General features: G+C 54.1%; 1 protein-coding gene across 6 annotated transcripts in view; it reads left to right on the forward strand.

Moving 5' to 3' along the window:
- The first annotated feature begins 8 nt into the window (after positions 1-8).
- LOC116658770 overlaps positions 9-20348 on the forward strand; it is a 223236-nt gene continuing 202896 nt past the window's right edge. The window contains exons 1-3 of one of the 6 annotated variants that reach the window (XM_032464497.1): positions 9-2619; positions 6363-6548; positions 6776-6845. In XM_032464497.1, the coding sequence (XP_032320388.1) occupies positions 304-2619; positions 6363-6548; positions 6776-6845 (2572 nt within the window). In that variant the 5' untranslated portion in view covers positions 9-303. Of the gene's footprint in view, positions 2620-6300; positions 9644-20348 lie in introns of those variants that run through there. The other 5 variants (XM_032464496.1, XR_004314073.1, XM_032464495.1 and 2 more) reach the window with 5 other exon arrangements.

Here is a 20348-nt window from a genome sequence, read left to right on the forward strand (position 1 = left end):
CCCCAATTAAATGACCCAACGCTTTGGCAGGCGCCGGAGCTCGCACATGCGGCTGCCGCTCCAGCCGCCCGGGGCCCGCCGCCGCCGCCGCCGTTGCGTTCCGGGCGCGCTCGCCGCGGCGCCGCCGGGGGCTCGGCCGGCTGGGGGGGCGCCCCTGCGAGCGGCCGAGCGTTCGAGCCCGCGCCGGCCGCCCGCCGCCAAACTTTGCGGCGCGCACACATGCTCCAAGTTGGGCGCGGCGGCGGCGGGCGGTGAGGGCGGCCCGGGGCGCGAGGGGGCCAGGGCGGGCGGCGCGGCGCGGCCATGAGCGGGCGGCCGGCGCCGGTCTCCCGCAAGCAGCGGCTCATGGCAGCCGTGGGCGAGCGGGCGGCGGGCGGCGGCGCGCCGCTCTCCTGTTTCATCTGTGGCGGCGGCATCGGACGCGGCAAGGAGCTGAAGCTGCAGGTGAAGCAGCCGGCGGCGGCGGCGGGCGCGGGGGCCCCGGCGCAGCCCTTCTTCCCGTTCCTGCAGCAGCAGGAGCCGGCGCCCGGCGCGCGCGAGCTGTCCCCGGCCGACGGGTGCGTCCTGGTGTGCGCCGTGTGCCGCTGCTTCCTGGGCGAGCAGTGGGCCGCCTTCGAGCGCGCCCGCACGCCCGTGGACAAGCGCATGTACTGGCTTAAGAGGCCCCACCAGTGCGACGCTGGTGCGGGCGGGCGCCGCGGGGGCGCCGGGGCTCCCCGTGAGTGGAACGTCGCCTACGCGCTGGGCGGCGGGGCCGGCGACGACGACGACGACGGTAGCGGCGGCCCCGGGTCCCGCGCGGCTGCTGAGGAGACTCGAGACTCGGAGCTGTCGGAGCTGTCGGACACCGATCCCCTCTCTGAGCCCGACCCGGCCCCGCGCGACGCTGCCAGTCCCCACCAGGACGGGGCCCCAGCGGCGCGGGCTGCCCCAGGGCCAGGGCCTCACGGGGGCCGCTGCCCGGAGTGGAGGCCGGCGCCGGGACCCGCTCAGAGACAGGGCGTGGAGACCTCCACACCGGGAGACTTGGAGGACGAGGGAGTCCCTTCGAAACTCCACGTGGACGGGGAGCCCAAGACCGGCATCCGGCGCCGGCGGAAGGGCACCGGGAGGCACTGGGTCTCTGAGGCCCGGGCCAGCGTCCTGAGGGGCATTCAGGACCCTTGGCAAGGGCCTGCAGTCCAAGTGGCCCCTGCAGAGGGCGTAAAAGGAGCTCCTTCGGTGAGGGCCGCCAAGACTCCTGAGAGCAGACCGCTGAGGGAGACCCGAGGGGGCTACTGCATGTCTGAGGACAGTGACATCAACATCACCAGCGAGGAAGAGGACCGGAAGGAGCAGCCTCTCCCAGGCCCCTGCCGCCCCAAAGAGAAGGAAAACGGTGGCGGCCGTGCCCCCAGGGCTCCCCTGGATAGCCGGGCTGCACCACCAGAGGGCCTTTGCTGCTACATCTGCGGGTCGGCACTGTCCCCGGCCTCGCAGCACCAGATCCACGTGCAGAAGCAGGAGAAGCTGGCCCAGGCTCCCTTCTTCCCCTTCCTGTGGCTGCACAGCCCGCCCCCCGGGGCACAGCCCATCAGCCAGGGCGGCAGCACCCTGGTGTGTCCCTGCTGCTTCTCATCCCTCATGCAGCAGTGGCAGAGCTTCGAGCTGGCCAACGTACCTGTCCTGCAGCGGCTATACGTGGTTCCGCTGAACAGCCACGCCCCTGGCATGGCCTCCAAGGGCAGGAGGCTCCCGAGGGAAGAGGGCCTGCCTACTGGGGCTCTGCCAGAGGCCTGCTACCTCTGTGGGGAAGACTGTACCCAGGATGCCCGGGCCGTGGCCTCCAGGGTCCTCAATGGCAATGCCAGGGGCTCCATGCATTTCCCCTTTCTCAGCCTCCTGCCCTGCCCCCCCAACGCCCAGGGCCCCAACAAGCGCTGTGAGGTCCGCAGCTGCCCCAAGTGCTTCAGCGTCCTGGAGGATGTCTGGGCCCTGTACCGGGCCTGCCAGAATGAGGAGCTCATCACCTCCGTTCAGGGCTTCCTGGGGAGGTACCACCAGGCCTTCTCTGCCTCAGACCCTGCTCTCTCCGAGCCGCCCACATTAGCCCAGGGCAGCCCAGCGTCTGTCTGCTATATCTGTGGGGCTGAGCTGGGCCCTGGGAAGGAGTTCCAGCTCAATGTGAACCCCTCCAGCCGCTTGGGTGAGAAAGAACCATTCTTCCCGTTCCTCACCGTCTACCCGCCCGCCCCGCACGCCAGGCCTGCTGACTCCACCGGCCTAGTGGCCACCTGCGTTCTCTGTTACCACGACCTGCTGGGCCAGTGGCTGCAGCACGAGGCCCGCAGCACCCACCACGCCATCAGCCCCTGGTCTCGGCAGTACCAAGTGGAGATGTTCGTGTGCTTCTTCTGCCAGCAGGAGAAGAAGCGGTGTCTTGGGCTGAAGGCTGTGAGGGTGGCCCGGTTACCCTTGTTTCTCTATACCCTGCGAGCAAGCCACAGCCTGCTAGTGGACGATGGGCGGCAGCTGATCATTGGCGCCTGTGTGGAGTGTGGGACCCTGGTGTGCGCTGGCCAAGGGCTTACCCGCCAGGGACCCATGGGCTGGAGCTCCCCAGTGGCAGTGGCAAGGAAGGTAAGCAGCAGTGCTCATCTCTGAAATGTGAGCAGGGAAAGCAGAGATGTTTCTGTGCCTCTGCTAGGAAGGAGTTTGCCCTGATTCTGTACTGTGTGTTCCAGCAGGAGGTGCCCTCCCCGGGTCACCTGGCTGGTGCTCAGTGTGTGTGTTGGCCTGGCTGAACTCTACGTGCGGCAGGTCAGAGGAGTTGGGGGGCCCACTGTGGTCTCGTAGAAGCATAGGGCACTGCTGAAAACAGCAGGCATGGGCCTGAACTTGAGTGTGTTTGCAGCGGAATCTATCAAACAGAGGAAGTTCGGGGCATGTCTGTCATCCGCCTGATAACATTGGTAATTAGTCCAGCCATGCAGGTCACCGAGAGGTCTCTGCACTTACCCGGTTTGAAACACATCAGCGATGGAAGTTCCTCTACACTAGCTCCCACTTGGCTCAGCTTTTCCAGAATTTTCCACCCAGGTTCACACTTTTCCTCCGAGGCTCTCTGGCTGCTTAATAGCAGATGGAGACAGATTTCCAGACATGGGGGTTCAGGACCCAGGGGAGAGTGGCCTAAACAGACTTTTCTCCCTGTGGGAAGAGAGTCTCTCTTCTCTGCAAGTCAGCTGTGCAGGGGGAGGGCGGGAGGCCTGGTGTGTGCCCTGTTTATAAGGCGCCTGCCTTCACGCTGCCTGCCCGGGAGCAGCCAGACGGGGCTCAGTTAATTTTGGATCTGGCTTTGCAAAGACTGAAGCAGGAATAGCCCCCGGTGGGTCTGGGGAAGAAGTTGCCTGTGAGTTGTGGTCTCTACCATGGCCACCAGGGCCAAGAATCCTAATTTCCACCAAAGCCACTGACACTGACTTGTTTTGGCCAGACGCCAGTAGTGGTAGCTGCTGGCGAGGGGCTGGCAGAGGGATGTGTGAACAGGCGAGGGTGTCTCCTCCTGATCAGGAATGGTGGTGCCATCGGCTTGAAAGTTTCCTAATCCTGCCTCCCATGTGTCCATGCGCGTGCACATGTGCAGGGTTCCTGGGTTGCGTGTTCACTCACAGTGGTTGCCGTCTATAAAGTAGATGCTATCCCCCGTGCCTTCAGGCTCTGCCCAGGGTTCCTTCAATGCCAGTGTCACCTTTGGACTCAGTGCTGTCTTTGGGGGCTTTGGTCTGGTCCGGGGCTTTTGTCTTTAGAGCTGTGTTTGGGTGGCCTCTCATTTAAAGTGGTCAAGCCTGCCCCGCCATCGTGGATGCTGACCCTCTCGTTTGCTGTGTGTGGTGGTCCAGCCTGTCAGAAGGGCCAGGACCAGAGAAGAACCCCGCTTTGGAGCAGGACAGAGCCGGATTCCAGTCCTGCCCTTTTTCTTGTTAATTGAGTTGCCGAGAGTACACTTCTCATCCTCCCTGAGCTCATTTTCTTGGCTGGGGAGTAGCAATAAGTATCACCTGCCTCGTGGGGCATTGTGAGAATTAACTAGATCGGGGCATTTGAACGCTTCCAGAAAGTCAAGGACTTGGCTCACAGTTGGACCTTCACGTGAGCCCGACATGTTGGGGCAGATTGTTGTAGGGTGCAGGGGGATTGTTTGCAAGGCTTTGGGTTTGCAGGATGGGTGCAGATTTGGGGCTTGGTGGTGATAGGCCTCGGGTAATCAGAGCTCCCCACCGTGAGGCTTCTCACTGTTTTTCTGCGGAACATGCAAATTGCGGTGAATTTTCTCACGTTGATTTGCTCACTCATCAGGAGTTGATGAGATGCCAGTGTAGGCCTTCACTGATAGAAACTTGAAGAAACAAAAGAAGCTGCAGTTCCCAGTACAGCTGGGAGTGGGGGACCAGAGGGTAGCCGGGTGTGGATGAAAACACAGACTAGTGTCTGCCCAGAAGGAGTCAGCAGGAGTTTGGAGGGCTGAACATCACACTAACTGTTGCACCGTTTCTAAAGCAACTTATTTCGGGTACTCCTTACCATGTCCCTGTGAGTCCTTTTTATTCCCATTTTAGAGGTGAGTAAATTGAGACTCAGAGGTCAGATGACCCTGGTGACTGTCACACAGCCAGTAGGTGGCTGAGGTGGGTCTTGAACCCAGGTCTTCCTACTTCAAAGTCTTAATCCTAGCTGACTGCCTGGCAGAAGTGGAGCCTTGGAAGATGGGGAGGATTTGTTGAGGAGGGTGGAATTCAGGAGAAAGGGGAGTAAGGTTGGTGTAAACTAGAGGTTGGGTTTAGATACAGCGGAGCAGTAAAAAGTTCTTGAAAGAAGGCTTGGAATGGGCTGGGAAGAGCTCCACCCAGGGCCGGGCTATGGCAACAACCCAGGTGGCCGATGGGGCCTCGGGCTTGTGTGTGGCAGGGCAGTGGTGTGGGGCTCAGGCTCCTTTAGACAGAGGGAGAGAGGAGCCTCAACTTCTGCTTCTAAGAGGGCCTGATTGAAAGTCGGTGGAACGCCGGAAATGCAGTCTCTGCGCCTCCCCTTTCTCCCCCTTCTCCCCCTTCTCATTCATTTAACAAATATTTGTGGAGCGCCTGCTCTGAGCCAGGCGCTGTTCCAGACACTAGGGGTCTGGTGGCCAGCACAGAGCCTCCGGTGTTGGGGGAAGGGGGCACAGAGTCCGCAAAGAGTACAGCTTCCTGCAGAGCTGTAAGCAAATCAGGATGAGGCTAAGGCCAAGTGCCAGGGTGGGCACAGGGATGAGAGCGCAGGGTCACAGGAACTGCAGACAAACCCAGGGGACTCCAGGCAGGGGCTGGCAGGGGCAGAGGAATGGCTGGTGTCACCAGGGAAGGGGCCAAGGCCCCCACACTCCTTTCCTGATGTCAGCTCCTGAGGCCTTGGTTCTCATATCCATATTCTGTGTCTCTCTTTGGTGTGTAGTTTGAGAATTCGGGTGTGAGTGGCTGGGGCATTGGAAGGTGGTGCAGGGAAACGGCTTAGCTGGGACATTGTGTTCCAGAACCTCGTCTATCCCGCCCCCCCGTGATGCCTCAGTTGTTTCCTGTGAAGTGTTCATTCGTTATTCAATCAACTTTAACCACTACGAAAGAAATGTGGAAGAGAGAGGAAGGAAGGAAGGAAGGGTGTCACTGATGCCCTCTGTTTAGATCGTGTTTGTGGCTTTTCTCACCAGCTGGACTCCTGGCCCCTAGGAGGGCTCCCTGCTTTGTGGCCACCATATCTGTGAGCTGGTTCTTGAATAGGGCTGTGTCAGGGGGTGGGCTGAGGAGGCTTCAGTCCACCCTTTTGGGGATGCTTCCAGGGTAGGAGCCCCAGAACAGGAAGCTCTGCAGAGCCATAGGAAGACCCTGCCTTGGCCTTAAGACCAACCTGGCTTCAGTCTTTGTTCTCTAGAGAGCTGGCTGTGTGTCCTTGGGTAAGACTCTTGCCCTCTCTAAGCCTCAGTTGCTGCCCTTGAGAAGTGCAGATGCTCCTTCCTCTGGAAGGTTTGAGATGTGAGAGCAGCTGTTGGGCAGCAGGGGTGCGGAGCACACTCGCTTCTGTCTCTTCCCCGAGGTACTTGTAACAGAGGGCTGGGTCTCTCGTCGGCACCCATGGGCTCTAACGTTGCAGCCTCTGCTCCCACTTTTCTGCTGGGGGTGGGGAATTGTCCCTCCCTTCGGAGCTGGGAGGCACAGCTGGCCAGGCGGCTGGCAATGGCATCTGGGGACATAATAATGATGAGGATATAGAATGTTCTCTGTGTTCTAGGCTGTGCCACAGGCTTCACCTGTATTCACGCTTAACCGAATCCTCACAACAACCCCACATAGGGAGGTGCTGCTATCCCCATTTCACAGGGGAAGAAACAAGTCCAGAGAGGTCAAGGAGTTTGCCCAAGGCCACTCAGCAAACAACAACAGGGCCAGCATCTGACCCAGGAGCCCGGCTTTGGAGTATGCGTTCCAACCCTTGACTCTTCCCGGACTTTCTGTCCCGTCGGGGCTCCAGCTATAAAGGTATCAGTGCCCTGGGCAGGGGTTGTGGGGGGGTGCCTGGGTCCCAATTTCTTCTGCACATGCCTGCCCCCCCGCTTCAGCCAGCAGAGCAGCTGAGATGCAGGAGGCAGCTTGCAGAGGCCAGAGGCCCCCGAGAAGCCCCCACTGGCTGCCTCTGCTGTCCTCCCCCTACCCCACCACGTTTCTCCACTCGCTGATAAGTGGCTCCCTTGTGTTTGCTCCCCCAGCATTGCTCAGGTGTTCAGATTTCAGCCAGGACCGCCTTCTGCTGCTGGGAGAAGCTGGCTCCCGTCGAGGGTGGGTCTGCCGCGTGATGGTTCTGCTTTCCCTGCAAGCGAGTTGGCCTCCAGGCTGCCCTTCCCTCTCACGGCACTCCGTCCGTCCATCGGTCTGGGGAGTGCTGCGGGCGATGGAGCGTGCAGCTGTTTACCTAGCGGCACCCTGGGAGGTGGGGGAGCGCCCTCACAGGGCTGCCCCCAACCCCCAGTGTGGCCTCCAAGCCTGAACAGGTGTTGCCGCTGGGCTGCCTTTCTTTTTTCCGCTGACATCTGAGGCCTGCAGAGAGCGTCTGTCATCACTCGCCTGTCAGGGCCGCGTGCACATCTGTTTCCTGTGTTCCCGGCTCTCTGCACCCACTGGGCTCCCTGTTCTTCAGGGAGGGCCTGGCAACCCCCTCCTCCCCGGGTCCAGGCTCCAGGGGGCACCTGGGTAAGGCAGTTGGATGGGGGAGCCTTCTGGAAGGTGCCGGAACAGGCCACCTGGCTGGGCTGACACTGGCATCCTCTCCCTGTCAGCTGCTGGGAAGTGACTGTTCTTTGGGCCTTTCTCAAGCTCTGACCACCTCCAAGGGGAGGGCTGTGCTTTCCTTGGCGGGTTGGGAACCATCTGCTCAGAGGAGTAAACTTTCCAGATGCGCCTTGTCTTAAACCTGGAGGCGATCGGAGACAACTAGGAAGGCAGAAGGTCTTCAAAACTCAGCCCTCCCTGGAGGCAGGGAAGAGGCAGGGGCCAAGCTGCAGAGGTAGTTTGCCCAGAGCTTTCTGGCCCCTTCTCTGCTTAGATCTGTCTGGATCTGACCCTTGGGAAGTTAACTTTGCCATGACTGTCTTTGGAGGGATCGAAGGTTCTGGACAGATTTGCCTCCCTGGCATGTTCTCTCGGCTGAGGAGGAGCCCACGTCTGGAATTCAGGTCCATCTCCTGCCCCAGGTCTGGATCCTGGAGGGGACGGTGGAGAGGGATGTCACTTCTGCCCTCTGGGAGGAGCGTTTGGGACCTTGGCTTTTGGCCGCCACACAACCAATGGGAGGCTCCCAAGGGCGGCTGTGGAAGGAGCTTCTAGTCACCATGTGACCTTTGCTCATTTCCCCATCTGTCAAAATGAAAGGTCCCGTCTTCAGGGGTCGCAGCGGTTTGTCTCCCACGCATGGTATCTGACTGACTGCTAGCACTGTGTTGAGAAGGATGCTGACGCTGTGTCCGGACTTGCTGGGAGAAGACCTAGTGATTTATTAGCAGTTTTCTTTTTTTTCCCCAGCCTTATTGAGATTTAATTGGCATAGAATGTTATGTAATTTTAAGGTGTGCATCATGTTGAATAGATGTATGTATGTATTGCAAAATGACCTCAATCCCACTACATAGTCACCATTTCTTTTTTGTGGTGAGAGCATTGAAGATCTACTTTCTTAGCAACATTCAAGTATGTGATACGGTGTTATTAACTGTAATCTCCATGTTGTACATTAGATCCCCAAACTTGTTAATCTTGTTACTGGAAGTTTGGCTTTTTTTTCAGTGTCTCCTTATTTCATGGGCTCTGGGTTTTAAATTCCATATGTCATGCTGGGGCCCTAAAACACCATGATGTTCCGTCCCGGGGAGGATGATACGTTATCAGATCCTCACTGATCATCACTTTTCAAGCAGCTGTACCAGAAGGACCAACAAATCCACAGCCTAAGGCCACTTTTGCTGTTTTATTTTTTCAGTAGCACAAGTTAGTTAGATGTATATGTTTTGAAAGAAGTTCTGCCAGTCCTCTTTCAGGGGTGCTGTTGCAGTTATGTCTGCTGCCCTTGATCTGGAGAAACATTCGTATACATTCTGCCCATTAGCGAAAGAAACGTTTGCACGTCTGCAGTGTACCAGGTGCTCTGTGAGCACTTGGCGCTCCAAAGACGTGGTATAGAATCAGGCAGGCCCTGCCTGTGGGGGATGGGGGGATGTAAGGACCTGGCTATGGTTGTGCAATGTGTTGAGTTCTGTGCTGGGGTCTCCTGGGAGCCCACAGGATGGTGGGAAACGGGGATGTTCAGGGAAGGCTTCCTGGGGGAGGTGACACCTAAGCTGTCCCAGAGCCTGGAAAGGAATCAGCGGGGTCCACAAGGGGGTGATGTGCTTCTGGCAGAGAAGCATGTGCAAAGGCCTGGATGTGGAGGGTGAGATTTGCTGAAGAACCTTAAAAAGTTCTAGTGGAAGTAGGAGGAGGGGATGGAGTTGGAAGGTTCAGCAAGGTTTTGAATCCCCGGAGGCACATTTGAATCCACTAGCCCAGCCTGTTAAATCAGGGTCTCTGAGTCGTGGCACTGGTGTTTAAAGCGTCCGGAAGATCCCAGCACTAGGGGGGACAACTGCTGAGTGAGGGCTTTTTGAGCACAGCCTAGGAGTTTGGGGCTCTTGTCTTGAAGGTATGGCATGGCGGTCGTTAAAGGAGTTCTATTCATTTGTTCAGTCTTAATTAAGTGCCTTCTGTATGCCAGGCACTGTTCTGAGCATCAGAATCCAGCAGTGAGCAAACCAGGCCCGGGGGGGGAGGGGCTGTGATGGTGACTCCAGGGTGGCAGAGAGAGGGCTGAGTGGGCGCTGTCACCTGAGCAGTGAGGAAGATGGGAAGCGGCCTGAGGTGGGACTGCGGAACAGTGAGGAAGCCAGGGTCTGGGGGGCGAGGGTTCATCTCAGAGGCCAGCAGGGGTCTGTTAGGTGGGCCTTGCTGGGAAGTCAGGACTGTGACCCTGAGAAGACATTGTTTTATTTTATTTGTTTAAAAATTGAGATGTAATTCACATACTGTAAAATTCACCCTTTTAAATTTTGGGGGACGTGGGGGAATTAGGTTTATTTATTTATTTATTTACTTACTTACTTACTTACTTACTTACTTAGGATGGAAGCACTGGGGATGGAACCCAGGACCTCGTGCATGCTAAGCACACATTCTACCAGTGAGATATACCCTCCCCCCAAAATTCACCCTTTTAAAGTATACACTTAAGTGGTTTTTAGTGTATTTGAAGAGTTGTTCACCTGTCACCACTGTCTAGTCTGTCACCCCTGAAAGAAACCCTGTCCCCATTAGCAGTCACTCCCCCTCCCCCAGCCCCTGGCAACCATGCATCTCCTGTCTGTATAGATTTACCTGCTTTGCATTTCTTAGGAATGGAACCATACAGTATTTGTCTCCTGTGTCTGGTCTGGCTTCCATCACTTATGTTTTCCGGGTCTCCCCCATGTTGTAACATGAGTCAATACTTCATCCCCTTTGATGGCTGAATAGTATTCCACAGTATGGATGGAGCATGTTTATCCACCCGTCAGCTGATGGACACTGGGCTGTTGTGAATGGTGCTGCTGTGAGCATTTGTGTACAGGTGTTTGTGGGGACCTGTGTTCCCACTTCTCCTGGGTAGGTACCCTAGAGTGAATTGCTGAGTCATCTGGTAATTCCTCGGTTACACTGTAAGTTCTGCTTTCCCATTGAGGGTTTCAGGCAAGCAGATAACATGGTACAACTTAGGCTTGAAAAATTCACATTTGCGACTCCTTGAAGCTTTGTTTGGTCCTCCTGTGCCTGGTCTCCATCAACAGATTTGTGTTTGAAGGTGGGAGTTGATCTCCTCCTCCCTGGGACTAGGGGGAGCTGTACTAAGGATTAAAAATGGGTTGCACTTGCCCCTAGGGTGTTTGACTTGCTCCAGCTATACCCTTGGAAATCAGAAGCCCCGGATTCTGGCCCCAGCATTCACAGTGGGCAAGACCCTCTACCTGTCTGGGTCTCAGTTTTCTCCTCTGTAGAATGGGATATGACGGTGGACGAGCAGCTGAGCCCCTCGGCTCCTGCCTAGCTGTCAGGCACTAGCTGCCTCATCTTTCTGCACCTGTTGGCAGGAGTGGGCTTGAGAGGAGGATGGAGAAGACCCTTGTGAGTCCAGCGGCTCTGAGGTTCTCTGCCCCATCCCTGGCTGCCCCAGCTACTTGCTACCTGACCTGTTCAGTGTGGAAACCTGTGTGAAATTGATTGCTGGATTGGATTGCCTTTGAGAGGTGCCAGCAACCTTGAATGAATGGCACAAAGGTCGAAGTTGGTATCTGGCTCAGCTGAGCCAGGCAGGCGTGCCAGGACCCTGGGCAGGAGCAGCTACCTCCTAAAGCTGTTTCTGCCTTGCGGGCTGTGGGGTGAGAGTAAAGTGGGGAGAAGAAGCCATCCAGGGTCCAAGGGAGGCCCTTTAAGGTCAGGGACCGCCAAGACCACTGTTGCCCACCAGCGAGTATCAGGTGTTGGCAGAGCTGCTGACAAGAAAGGTCATTTCGGTTTTGTCCTAGTCCTGATGAAGACACAGGTCTAAGGAGATGGTGGTGCTGATGACACTATGGCACTAGCAGATGACATTGAGAGCACTCACTCTGTGCCTGTATAACCTCATGCAACCCTCTGTTAGCCTCATGAGGTAGGTTTTCTTATTTTATTGATAAGGAAATTGAGGCACAGAGAGGGGAAGTCACTCGCCCAAAGTCACACAGCTGGGAAGTACCAAATCTGATTCTAACCAGGCTGTTTGGCTCCAGCATTCAGAAGCTTAACTGCTCCCCCACATGCCTCCCAAGTGGGTACCAAGATGTAGCCACATGGGAGATAAAAGTTTGCCCAGTTAACAGTGGACCATGGTGTGTATGCTCAGTGGGGGAGACAGCTGAGGGCCCAGCCAGGACCTGGCCTAAGGTAGCTGCCAGCCGATATTTGGTGGCTTGGAGCGGATGGGAGTCAGGGAAGGCTGCATGGAGAAGGAGTCGTAGATGGGGGTCTTCAAATCGGCAGGATTTAAATAAGTGGTGAATCTAGAAAAGGCTTCCCCTTACAGGATTTATATGCCAGTAATGCCATTTTTCAAATTTTAATTTTTTTATTCTCTAAATGTATTGCTTGGATGCTGCCTGTCAACTGATTGTACCGTGGGAACCATTTCAGTGTTTTAAAGACATTTTCAAATTGTACTATATTTTACATCAAAAAAAAAATATGTGCTTCATGATAGAAAATTTGGAAATTTAGAGCAGGTAAGAGGTGGGTCATATGCAGGTTCAGCTCATCCCTGGCCTGTGGCTCCACTCTTAGCTCCATTTTCCACAGCTGCCACCAGCTAACTCGGTGACCTAGAGTAAGATGCCAACTTCCTCCCTAGACGGCACATCCTTCTCCAACCACGGAGGGTGGCATGACCTGCCCTGTGGGAAGATGGCATCAGCCCCATTTCTCAGATGAGGAGGCCAAGGCTCAGGACCCTGAGAGTTTTGGATTAAATGGCAGAGCAGGAATGTGTGAGAGCGGGTGGTCCCACACCCGACCTTGGCCTCTGCCCAAGGTTGAGCGGCACCTATGAGAGAGGATGTGGGGCTGGCAGGGGCCCCACAAGGAGGCTGCCCTGGGACTCCTGCACGAGCTTCCAGAGGGGCCTGTGGGAGGAGGGGTGGGGCAGGGCCTACTGCAGCCGCGTTTTATAAGTCTTCCCAGACCCGTAAAGTCGTCCTGGCTTCCAGACGGGAGGGTTCACAGATGGGGATTAAGAGGCTTGTGTGGGTTCTGCCAGCCGGGTAGGGTCGGAGGCAGGTGGGAGGCAGCCGTGGGCCTTGCAGACTCCGAGACACAGCAGCACCAGGACGGGGCTCAGGGGTCCTGGGGTCCACAGCCGTCGGTCCAAGACAGGGGAGGCGGGAGGAGCCTCTGAGGCTCAGACGGCCCGAGAGGGTGGCCTTGGATCGGCGTTGGCAGCTCTTTTAATCCTGATTCCTCTGACAGCAAGGTTTCTCCCTGTGTCCTTTCCCTTCCAGAAGGTCTTGCTCAGTCCTGTGCTGTTCTTTCTCTGTGTGATTGTGTGATATCCCAGGCCTTTTGGACAGGGAGGCCAGGATATTTAGAACGAGGCTCCCGGGACAGGAGTCTGCACCGAACCCCCTGGATGCTCCGGGAGAGCAGCTTGGCTGGAGCCACCCAGAGGCAGAGATCAGGCAGCCTCACTGTGCACCATCCCCTGGGTCCTGCAGGGATGTTGGGTTGGGGGAGGCAATGCCACCCTGGAAACAAGGCCCTGCTTCCATCTCGTACAGGAGCCAAGACTCCATCGGGACCCACGTGTTGTATCCCTGCAAAGGGCGGTCCTGGAGCCCGGCCTGCGCACAGTGTGGCCCCGCAGCAGTCACCCCAGCTGCTGGGAGGTGGTCTGGCCCTTGGCAGGGGGAAGAGTTGCTTCTCTTGCCCTCACCCTCCTTCTCTTGTGAAATTGCGCTTTCTTTGCTTTTCAAAACCGTGCGGGGAAGCAAGGCCTGGCTTTCGGAGCTCCCTGCCATGGGGTGGCTGGAGTCCTTCCTGTTAGTGGATGCAACCTGGACCCCGGTCACCGTTTACCTGCCACTCGCTAGGTGATGGGGATGCACCAGACCTTCTCTGGGGGCAGGTCCCCGGGGGCAGGCAGAGGAGGGGGCACTGGAGGCCCTGAATCGGAGGGACAGCAGGTGGTGGGGGTGTAAGAGGATGGAGCCCTTCCTCCCGACACCACCCCCCCGTCCCCACTGACTCATGCAGACACCCGACACACTCACCTTCTCTCTCACACCCAAGTTGACACGCTTGCACTCTGACACCCACCCCTCGTGTGTGTGCGCGCGCGCTCCTACACCAGCACACCCCCCACCTCTGCCCCACATTCTCTGAGAGGGGGTGTTAATATCTGTCAGTTTTGGATTTATTTTTTATTTTTTCTCTCTTTAATTTGGTCAGCTTTTGCTTCATGAACTTTGAGGCTCCTGCACGTTTGTGATCTTTCTGTCTTTCTGATGGATCGGCCCTGTCACCACAAAGGCTTATCCCTCTACCTCTGGCAATGTCTGTGTCTTGAAGTCGTCCCCATCTGAAAATCTAGGCCCCCAAGATTCAGAAAGGGAAAGTGACTTGCCCAAGGCCACACAGCTGTCACTGTTGGGAGTACAATTCAAAACCGTCTGTGGAGCTCCAATAGTTTCTCCACCCCACTGGCTGCTTTAGGGCAGTGGGTCTGAGAGAATCCCCTTCCTGCTAACTTTCTGGGCGCCTGCATTTTGATGTCATGATTGTCAGGCGGCCAGAGCTGTGTCCCGGCCCGCCCTCAGCAGAAGAGCCCCCAGGAGCCCCAGAGGTCGGCCCCCACTGGAGCTGAGCATCTGGCCTGCAGCCTGCGGAGCTCAGCTGAGCATGCTTGGAACACCCTGTGGAAACTTCTGGCCAAACTCTGCTCCACAGCTTCTGGCCCCTCCCCACCCTGCTTGGTGAGATTGTTCCCAGCATGATGGGCGGGCCTTCCCAGGACTCACATGTGGAATTTCTCCGGGTGGCAAGACATGTCCCCCCTCCACTGGCTTCTCTGGTCTGTGTGGGCCTTTTGGAGCTTGTGCCAAATCCACTTCCTGGCGGCTTCACCCCAGCCAGGCCCACGGCCTGGAGCTCCTTGGGGGCTCTGCGCTGGCAGCAGGCCGCTTGCCAGTGGTCCGAGTCATCCCAGCCAGCCCTGCTCCTGGGTCTGGAGGAGCGCCGCCTCCACCTCCCTGGGGCATTGTGCGAAACTCCAGTGCCTGCAGGGGGCCTGGGAGGGTTGTTGCCTAGGAGACATCTGTGGGGAGAATTGACAGAGTGAGGGGACATCTTTGCCTTAAGCTATAAATAAGAGCATAAACAAGGATGCTGGGTTGGTTCATCAGCAGAGTGTTACTGAGCCCTACTATGCGCCAGATGCTCTGCTCAAGAGTTATGGACCGTAAGTGTGTGAGGTGGAGGTTGGGAATGCTGTTATTTATCTAATCCTTGACACGGTGCCACTAAGCAAGAGAAAAGTGCTTCTCATGAAACCAGTCCTCCACCCACTGTAAGATTCGTCCTGATTTCAGAGAGGTTAAAATATAAAACAGGTAGTCCGGGTCTTCAAGTCAATGAGATGCAGTAAGATGGGATGATGGCAATGAGCATGGTGATAAGGAAACAGCAGTGACAGCCACCACACGTTAGGTGCTTGCAAAACTTCGTCTTACTGACCCCATGAATAGGACCTAGGTGGGTGAGTGAGGAAAGATGGCACCTGTCTTCCCTCCTGGCCCCCTTGGGTGACTTTGCGGTGACTGGTGGGTTCTGCTGAGCCAAGCCGCGTTGGGGCTGACCCAGCAGCGACACGGCTGTGTGGAGCACCATGGTGGCAGCCAGCCTGGAGAGGCCTCTTACCTCTGCCACCTCCTGGTTCAGCACTGGCAGCATCAGGGCGTGACTCAGCTGATAGGCTGATGCTGTGGCGTTCTGGTGCCCAGGGCTCTGCGCCCCAAGGGGCCTGAGAGAGCTCTCGTGATTCTGGCTGCAGTGGTGCTGGGGCTTTAATCAGGTGGAACAGAGCATCAGCAGAAACTGGCCGCCGTGTGGCTCTGGGGCCCTGGCTGGTGGGAGGGGCAGGAGCAGGAGTGCCAGTGTCCCCACCTTCCATGTCCCCGTCACCCTACTGGGAGCAGCTTCAGGCCAAACCAAGCTCCTAGGGAGGGTTCAGGGTACCTGCCAGGAGCCTGAAAACTTAGGAGACTTTCTGCTCTGGGAAGAGAGAAACAAGAACATCAGAAATTTGCTTCCTAGACTTTCCCCATTATGAAGCACTTCTCCACTGAGTATCACCCAGCTCTCTCAGCCGTCCACACAAAAGGAAGTTGGAAGCCTTTGATACCCAGGAAACCGTGGGGAGGCCATGCTGGTGTGCTCTCCACAGGCATATGGTGTGGTTTGGCCAAGGGGATTCTGAAGTCAGACCTTGCCACCTTCCCCCACCACCCACGTGGGCCTCAGCATCTCTTCACCTTTCTGAGCCCCAGGCTTCTTGCCCATACGCAGGAACAGTCTTATGACGTCCTGCAGGGGCACAGGAGGCAGGTGAAGCCCCTAGTGGGGCTGGCAAGCAGTCAAGACCCCAGAAATGTTTGCTGTGGTTCCTGGGGACAGAGGAAGGAGGGAGAGTAAGAATCTGAGGCTCCACTCACAGGCCTGGCCTCAAAGGCCTGTGGAATGAGTGCCCCTCACCCTCAAAAAGCCCCACTCATGAGCCCCCTCTCTGAGGCCGTCCTGGTGAGTAGCGGGAGCTCCTGGTCAGTCTCCCATGAAGCTGGGCCTTGTTCAGAATGACCACCACCAAGCCGTGGCTGCTGCTGTTCAGAGGAGGGGGGTGGGAAACCTGGATGTGAGCAGAGGTAGCTGGCATCTGAGCTCCTGTGGTCCCCTCCCTGAGCTCATCTGAGAGGTGAAGGGGGCAGTCAGGTGATGGTCCCTCACGTGACTTCTGGCCCTGAGAGGAGCTACTTTGGTATTTGGTGGCAGTCAGCAGGCACGTGCCATCTGACTGCTTGTCTGTCTGTCTGTCTGTGGGCCTGCTTCCTCATCTGTATGTGGGAATGCCTGTACTGGGTGTGTCCCAGGGCACAGTATATATTACACACTCAGTAAATGTTGGCTCATCAATGTTGCAATTTGTCATTTAATTTCCTCTCCAGTGCTGATGGTGCTGGAGAACTGACCTATGGACCTCAAAAAAACGGGAATCTGGACCCCATTAGTGAGTTGAGACGAACCAGAAGGGGGGCACATTTTGGGTCAGGTCCTGAGGCAGAGGCACACTCTAGAGTCAGGAAGTAAGGGAATTTACGAAGATCCATCATTCTCAATGCTGCACCCCAACTCTCATATACAGGTTTCTTAACCTCAGAACTCTATGCGAAACCTGGTGCCTGTGGTGCATTTTTCTCGGGAGGGGATCAGTGGCTTTTATTAGACTCTCGAAGGGGTGTCTCCCCCCTAAAAGGTAACGAGCCATGTTCACATGCACCTGTCTGCACACACACTCACAGCGCCATGCACCCGAGCTGACTCCTCACCGCTCCTTGAAACTGTCCAACTTGTCCCCGCCACCATGTCTTGACACATGCTTTTCCTGCCTGTTTTCCCACTCCAGGAAGCCTTCTTTGCTAAATCCCGCCCGCTCTCCTGGCTGGTTCAGGCCCTTGCCTGTGTGCAACTTTTTCACACTTGGTAATAATTAATCACTTTATTATATGTGGTTTCACGTTGTCTTCTGATTGCTTCACATCTGTAAGCCGTCTCTCCAACTAAGTCAAGAAAATAGCTAAACTTGGAATTTTTATCCTTTGACCCTCCGTTGGTTTTCCCTTTGTGTGTCGTACACAGCAATTCCTTGCCAGGTGTGGGAATGCATTCCTGAAGAGCACCGTGGTTGGCAGAGCCACAGTTGGCAAAGTCAAACTCTCAGAGAGAATGCATTAGGGAAAAAAACAATAAAGATGGCATTAAGTATATAGCTTTAAAAACCACAGTGAATAAAAGTTCTAGAAGACATCATTGCCAAAACAAACCAGCTTCGTCCACATTTTGAAACCTGCTCCAGTCATTAGCCTTTTCCTGAATTACCTTCTTCAGTGGGTGGTTGACTTGGCTGTCATCTTGAGGTGCTGAGGGAGAATTCTCCCATGAGGTTTGTTTCTTCTTGAAACAATTTTGGTAATTTATGTTTTTCAGGGAACTTAATCATTTCACCTCGGTAGTTAAGTTAATTGACATAACTCCTCCATAACGTTCCCTCATTAGCCTTCTAATGTCTGTAGGCTCTGTAATGATATCCCCTCTTGCATTCCTGATAGTGGTCATTGGTGCCTTTTTTCTTTTTTCCCTTGATCAGTCTAGCTGGAGGTTTATCAATTTTATCGATCTCCCGAAAGGTTTATATTTAGAGACTGTGCCTCTTTAATGTTTTGAACCAGCCCTTTTGGGCTTGAAATGTAATGTCTTTTTACACTTATATCCTCTCTTGTTCTATTTTTGCAGGTATAGACAAAATATTTGTGAAACTACCGGGCCTTTTCCAAGTTATTTATGCTTAAGGGCATGTTTTCCAAGCCTGACTTTCTCTCTCTGTGTTGAGCCAGTGCTTGTTAAAATCATTTCTGTTAACCTGCCCTTGTGACCTCCACAGGTGAAGTCATGATGATATGTTCTTTTGCTTGAGGGGATTTTATCAAACCTAAGATAAGTAAGAAAAGGTACTAGACTTAAATTTTTTTTTATGCAAAATGTAAAACTACATTATCTCAGTACCACAGATTGTGAAGGATTGCCAGCTTTTTTGTATGTTGGTGGCTCTGTTATTTGGAACATATGTATTCAATAATGCTACGTTTCACATTTTGTTAAACTGAGTATCCACTGTTTAAAATGTTTGTGTCCATTTATGCTTTTGCTACCGAGTATATTTCATCTGTAACCTGACTGAAACTTCTGTTTCTGTTGTCTTTGCAATCAAATCTCAGAGTGTCTCTTTAGAATCAGACTTGGGAGGAAGTTTAGTAATCCTTGAGTCCAACCTCCCTCCCTTTGTCAAAGAGGACCCCAAAGCATAGGGAGGGGAAGGGACTTGCCCATGAACACAGAGCATGTTCGAGGCTGAGGCAGAATGCCAGTGCCCTGGGACGTTTCCAATTCATCAGCTAAGGCCATCTCTCCAGTGACAGATATCTTGATATTTCTTGCATTAGCAATTTGAGGGGCTATGAGAGGCCAGTCCCAGCTGCTAAACCCATGTGGCATCCCCAGCCCTTGGTACAAAGGAGGGGAACTCACAAAGGTGAGTGTAGATGGTGAACAGCACCCTTCTGTGAATCTACTGCCCCTCCATCTTCAGGGAGTTTTTTTCTGGGTGAGTTGCATTCTATTTAAAAGAACATTTTAATAGCATCTTTATTAAGATAAATTTGCATACCATAAAATTTACTGTTTTAAAGTGTACAGTTAAGTGGTTTTTATTCACAAAATTGTGCCACCAACATCACTATCTAATGTTAGAACATTTTTCATCACTCCTTAAAGAAACCCTATTCTCCCCTCCTCCCAACCTCGGGCAGCCACTAATCTACTTTCTGTCTCTGTGGGTTTGCTTGTTCTGGACATTTTTTGTAAATGGAATTGTAGACTAGGTGGTCTTTTGTGTCTGGCTTCTTTCACTCAGCATAATGTTGTCAGGGTTCATCCACGTTGTAGTGTGTGTCAGTGCTTCGCTCCTTTTCATGACTAAGTAATAGTCTTTTGTATGTATAGGCTCCGTTTTATTTGCCCATTCACTCGTTGATGGATATCTGAGTTCTTTTCATCTTTCAGCTGTTATGAATAATGCTGCCATGAACACTCACGTACTGGGTTTTGTGTGAATGTATTTTTTTTCTCTTGGGGTACACTAGAGTGGAATTGCTAGGTCATAGCATAACTCTAGGTCTAACCATTTGAGAAACTGTCAGGTTGTTTTCAAAGAGGCTGCACAGGTTTATATTCCAATTGCCAAGGAATGAGGATTCTCATGTGTGATTTGCTTTGAAAAGAGGAACAAAGTGGGTAGACACATTATGTTTGTATATTGAGTAACAATACATATTTAATAAATAGTAAAGTTCTTTTCCGTCCTTGAGCTCTCATATCAAAGGATGATTTTAATACTTTTTCATTGTTAAAGATGACAGATCCCAGCTCTGGCACTTACTGTGTGGTCTCGGGCAAGTTAAGTAACCTCTCTGTGCCTCAGTTTCTTCTAATGTAAAACATTTGTGGTGGTACCTATCTCCAAGAGGGGGGTTAGTGAGTTAATGTGTATAAGGTGCTTGGTATCTGGCAGTAAGCCCCATACAAATGCTGGCTATTATTTTCATTATGATTGTATTACTGTCGTAGGGATTTGGGGAAGTAAACAAAGGAATAAAGGAGAACTGGTTCCCCAGCCCACCCTCAGTACCTGCTCCCAACACAGCTCAGAGGCAGCTACTGTTAACATTGTCGTATGTTTCCTCCTGGGCATTTTCAATGTTGAAATGAACCTCTGTGTACAGTTGGACAGCTTGCTCTTACTCACTTAATGAACCAGCACAAACATTTCCCAGTGTTGCTGTAAACATAATTTTAATGTCAGTGTGATAGACTCCCAAGCAGGAAGGCCGTAACTTACCCACCCCCAACCCCCCCCCCCCCCCGACTGCCAAGAGTGAACATTTAGGTAGAGCAGAGAATTGATGCCACTGTAAAGTGCATTTCAGGCAATGCTGTGTAAGCTTTTTGGCTTGAAAAGCTTTCCCTGACCTCATGGCAGACCTTGGGGGCGGGTATGGTACGGTGGCCAGGAAGGACTTAGACCCTGAGCAAAGTTTCCAGAGCTCATGGGCCTGGGTGGGAACATGCAGAGGGAGAGCACCTGGAAAGGGGAAGGAGGTGACACTAGGGAGTCAAGGGCAGCTGACTTAACAGTTTTTTGAGTCTTTTCCTGAAGTTGAGCATGTTCTATGTTGAAAATGTGGACAGTAGAGGTAAAAGGGAAGTAATGAAAGTTACCCATCATTCCGTGACTCAGAGCTTCCGGCCGCTTCTGCACATGTGTGCACACACACACGTTCCTGTAGGTGGATCATACCTGTGTGTTGTGCTTTC

The sequence above is a fragment of the Camelus ferus genome, chromosome 21, assembly GCF_009834535.1.
Source record: "Camelus ferus isolate YT-003-E chromosome 21, BCGSAC_Cfer_1.0, whole genome shotgun sequence".
Lineage (NCBI taxonomy): Eukaryota > Metazoa > Chordata > Mammalia > Artiodactyla > Camelidae > Camelus > Camelus ferus.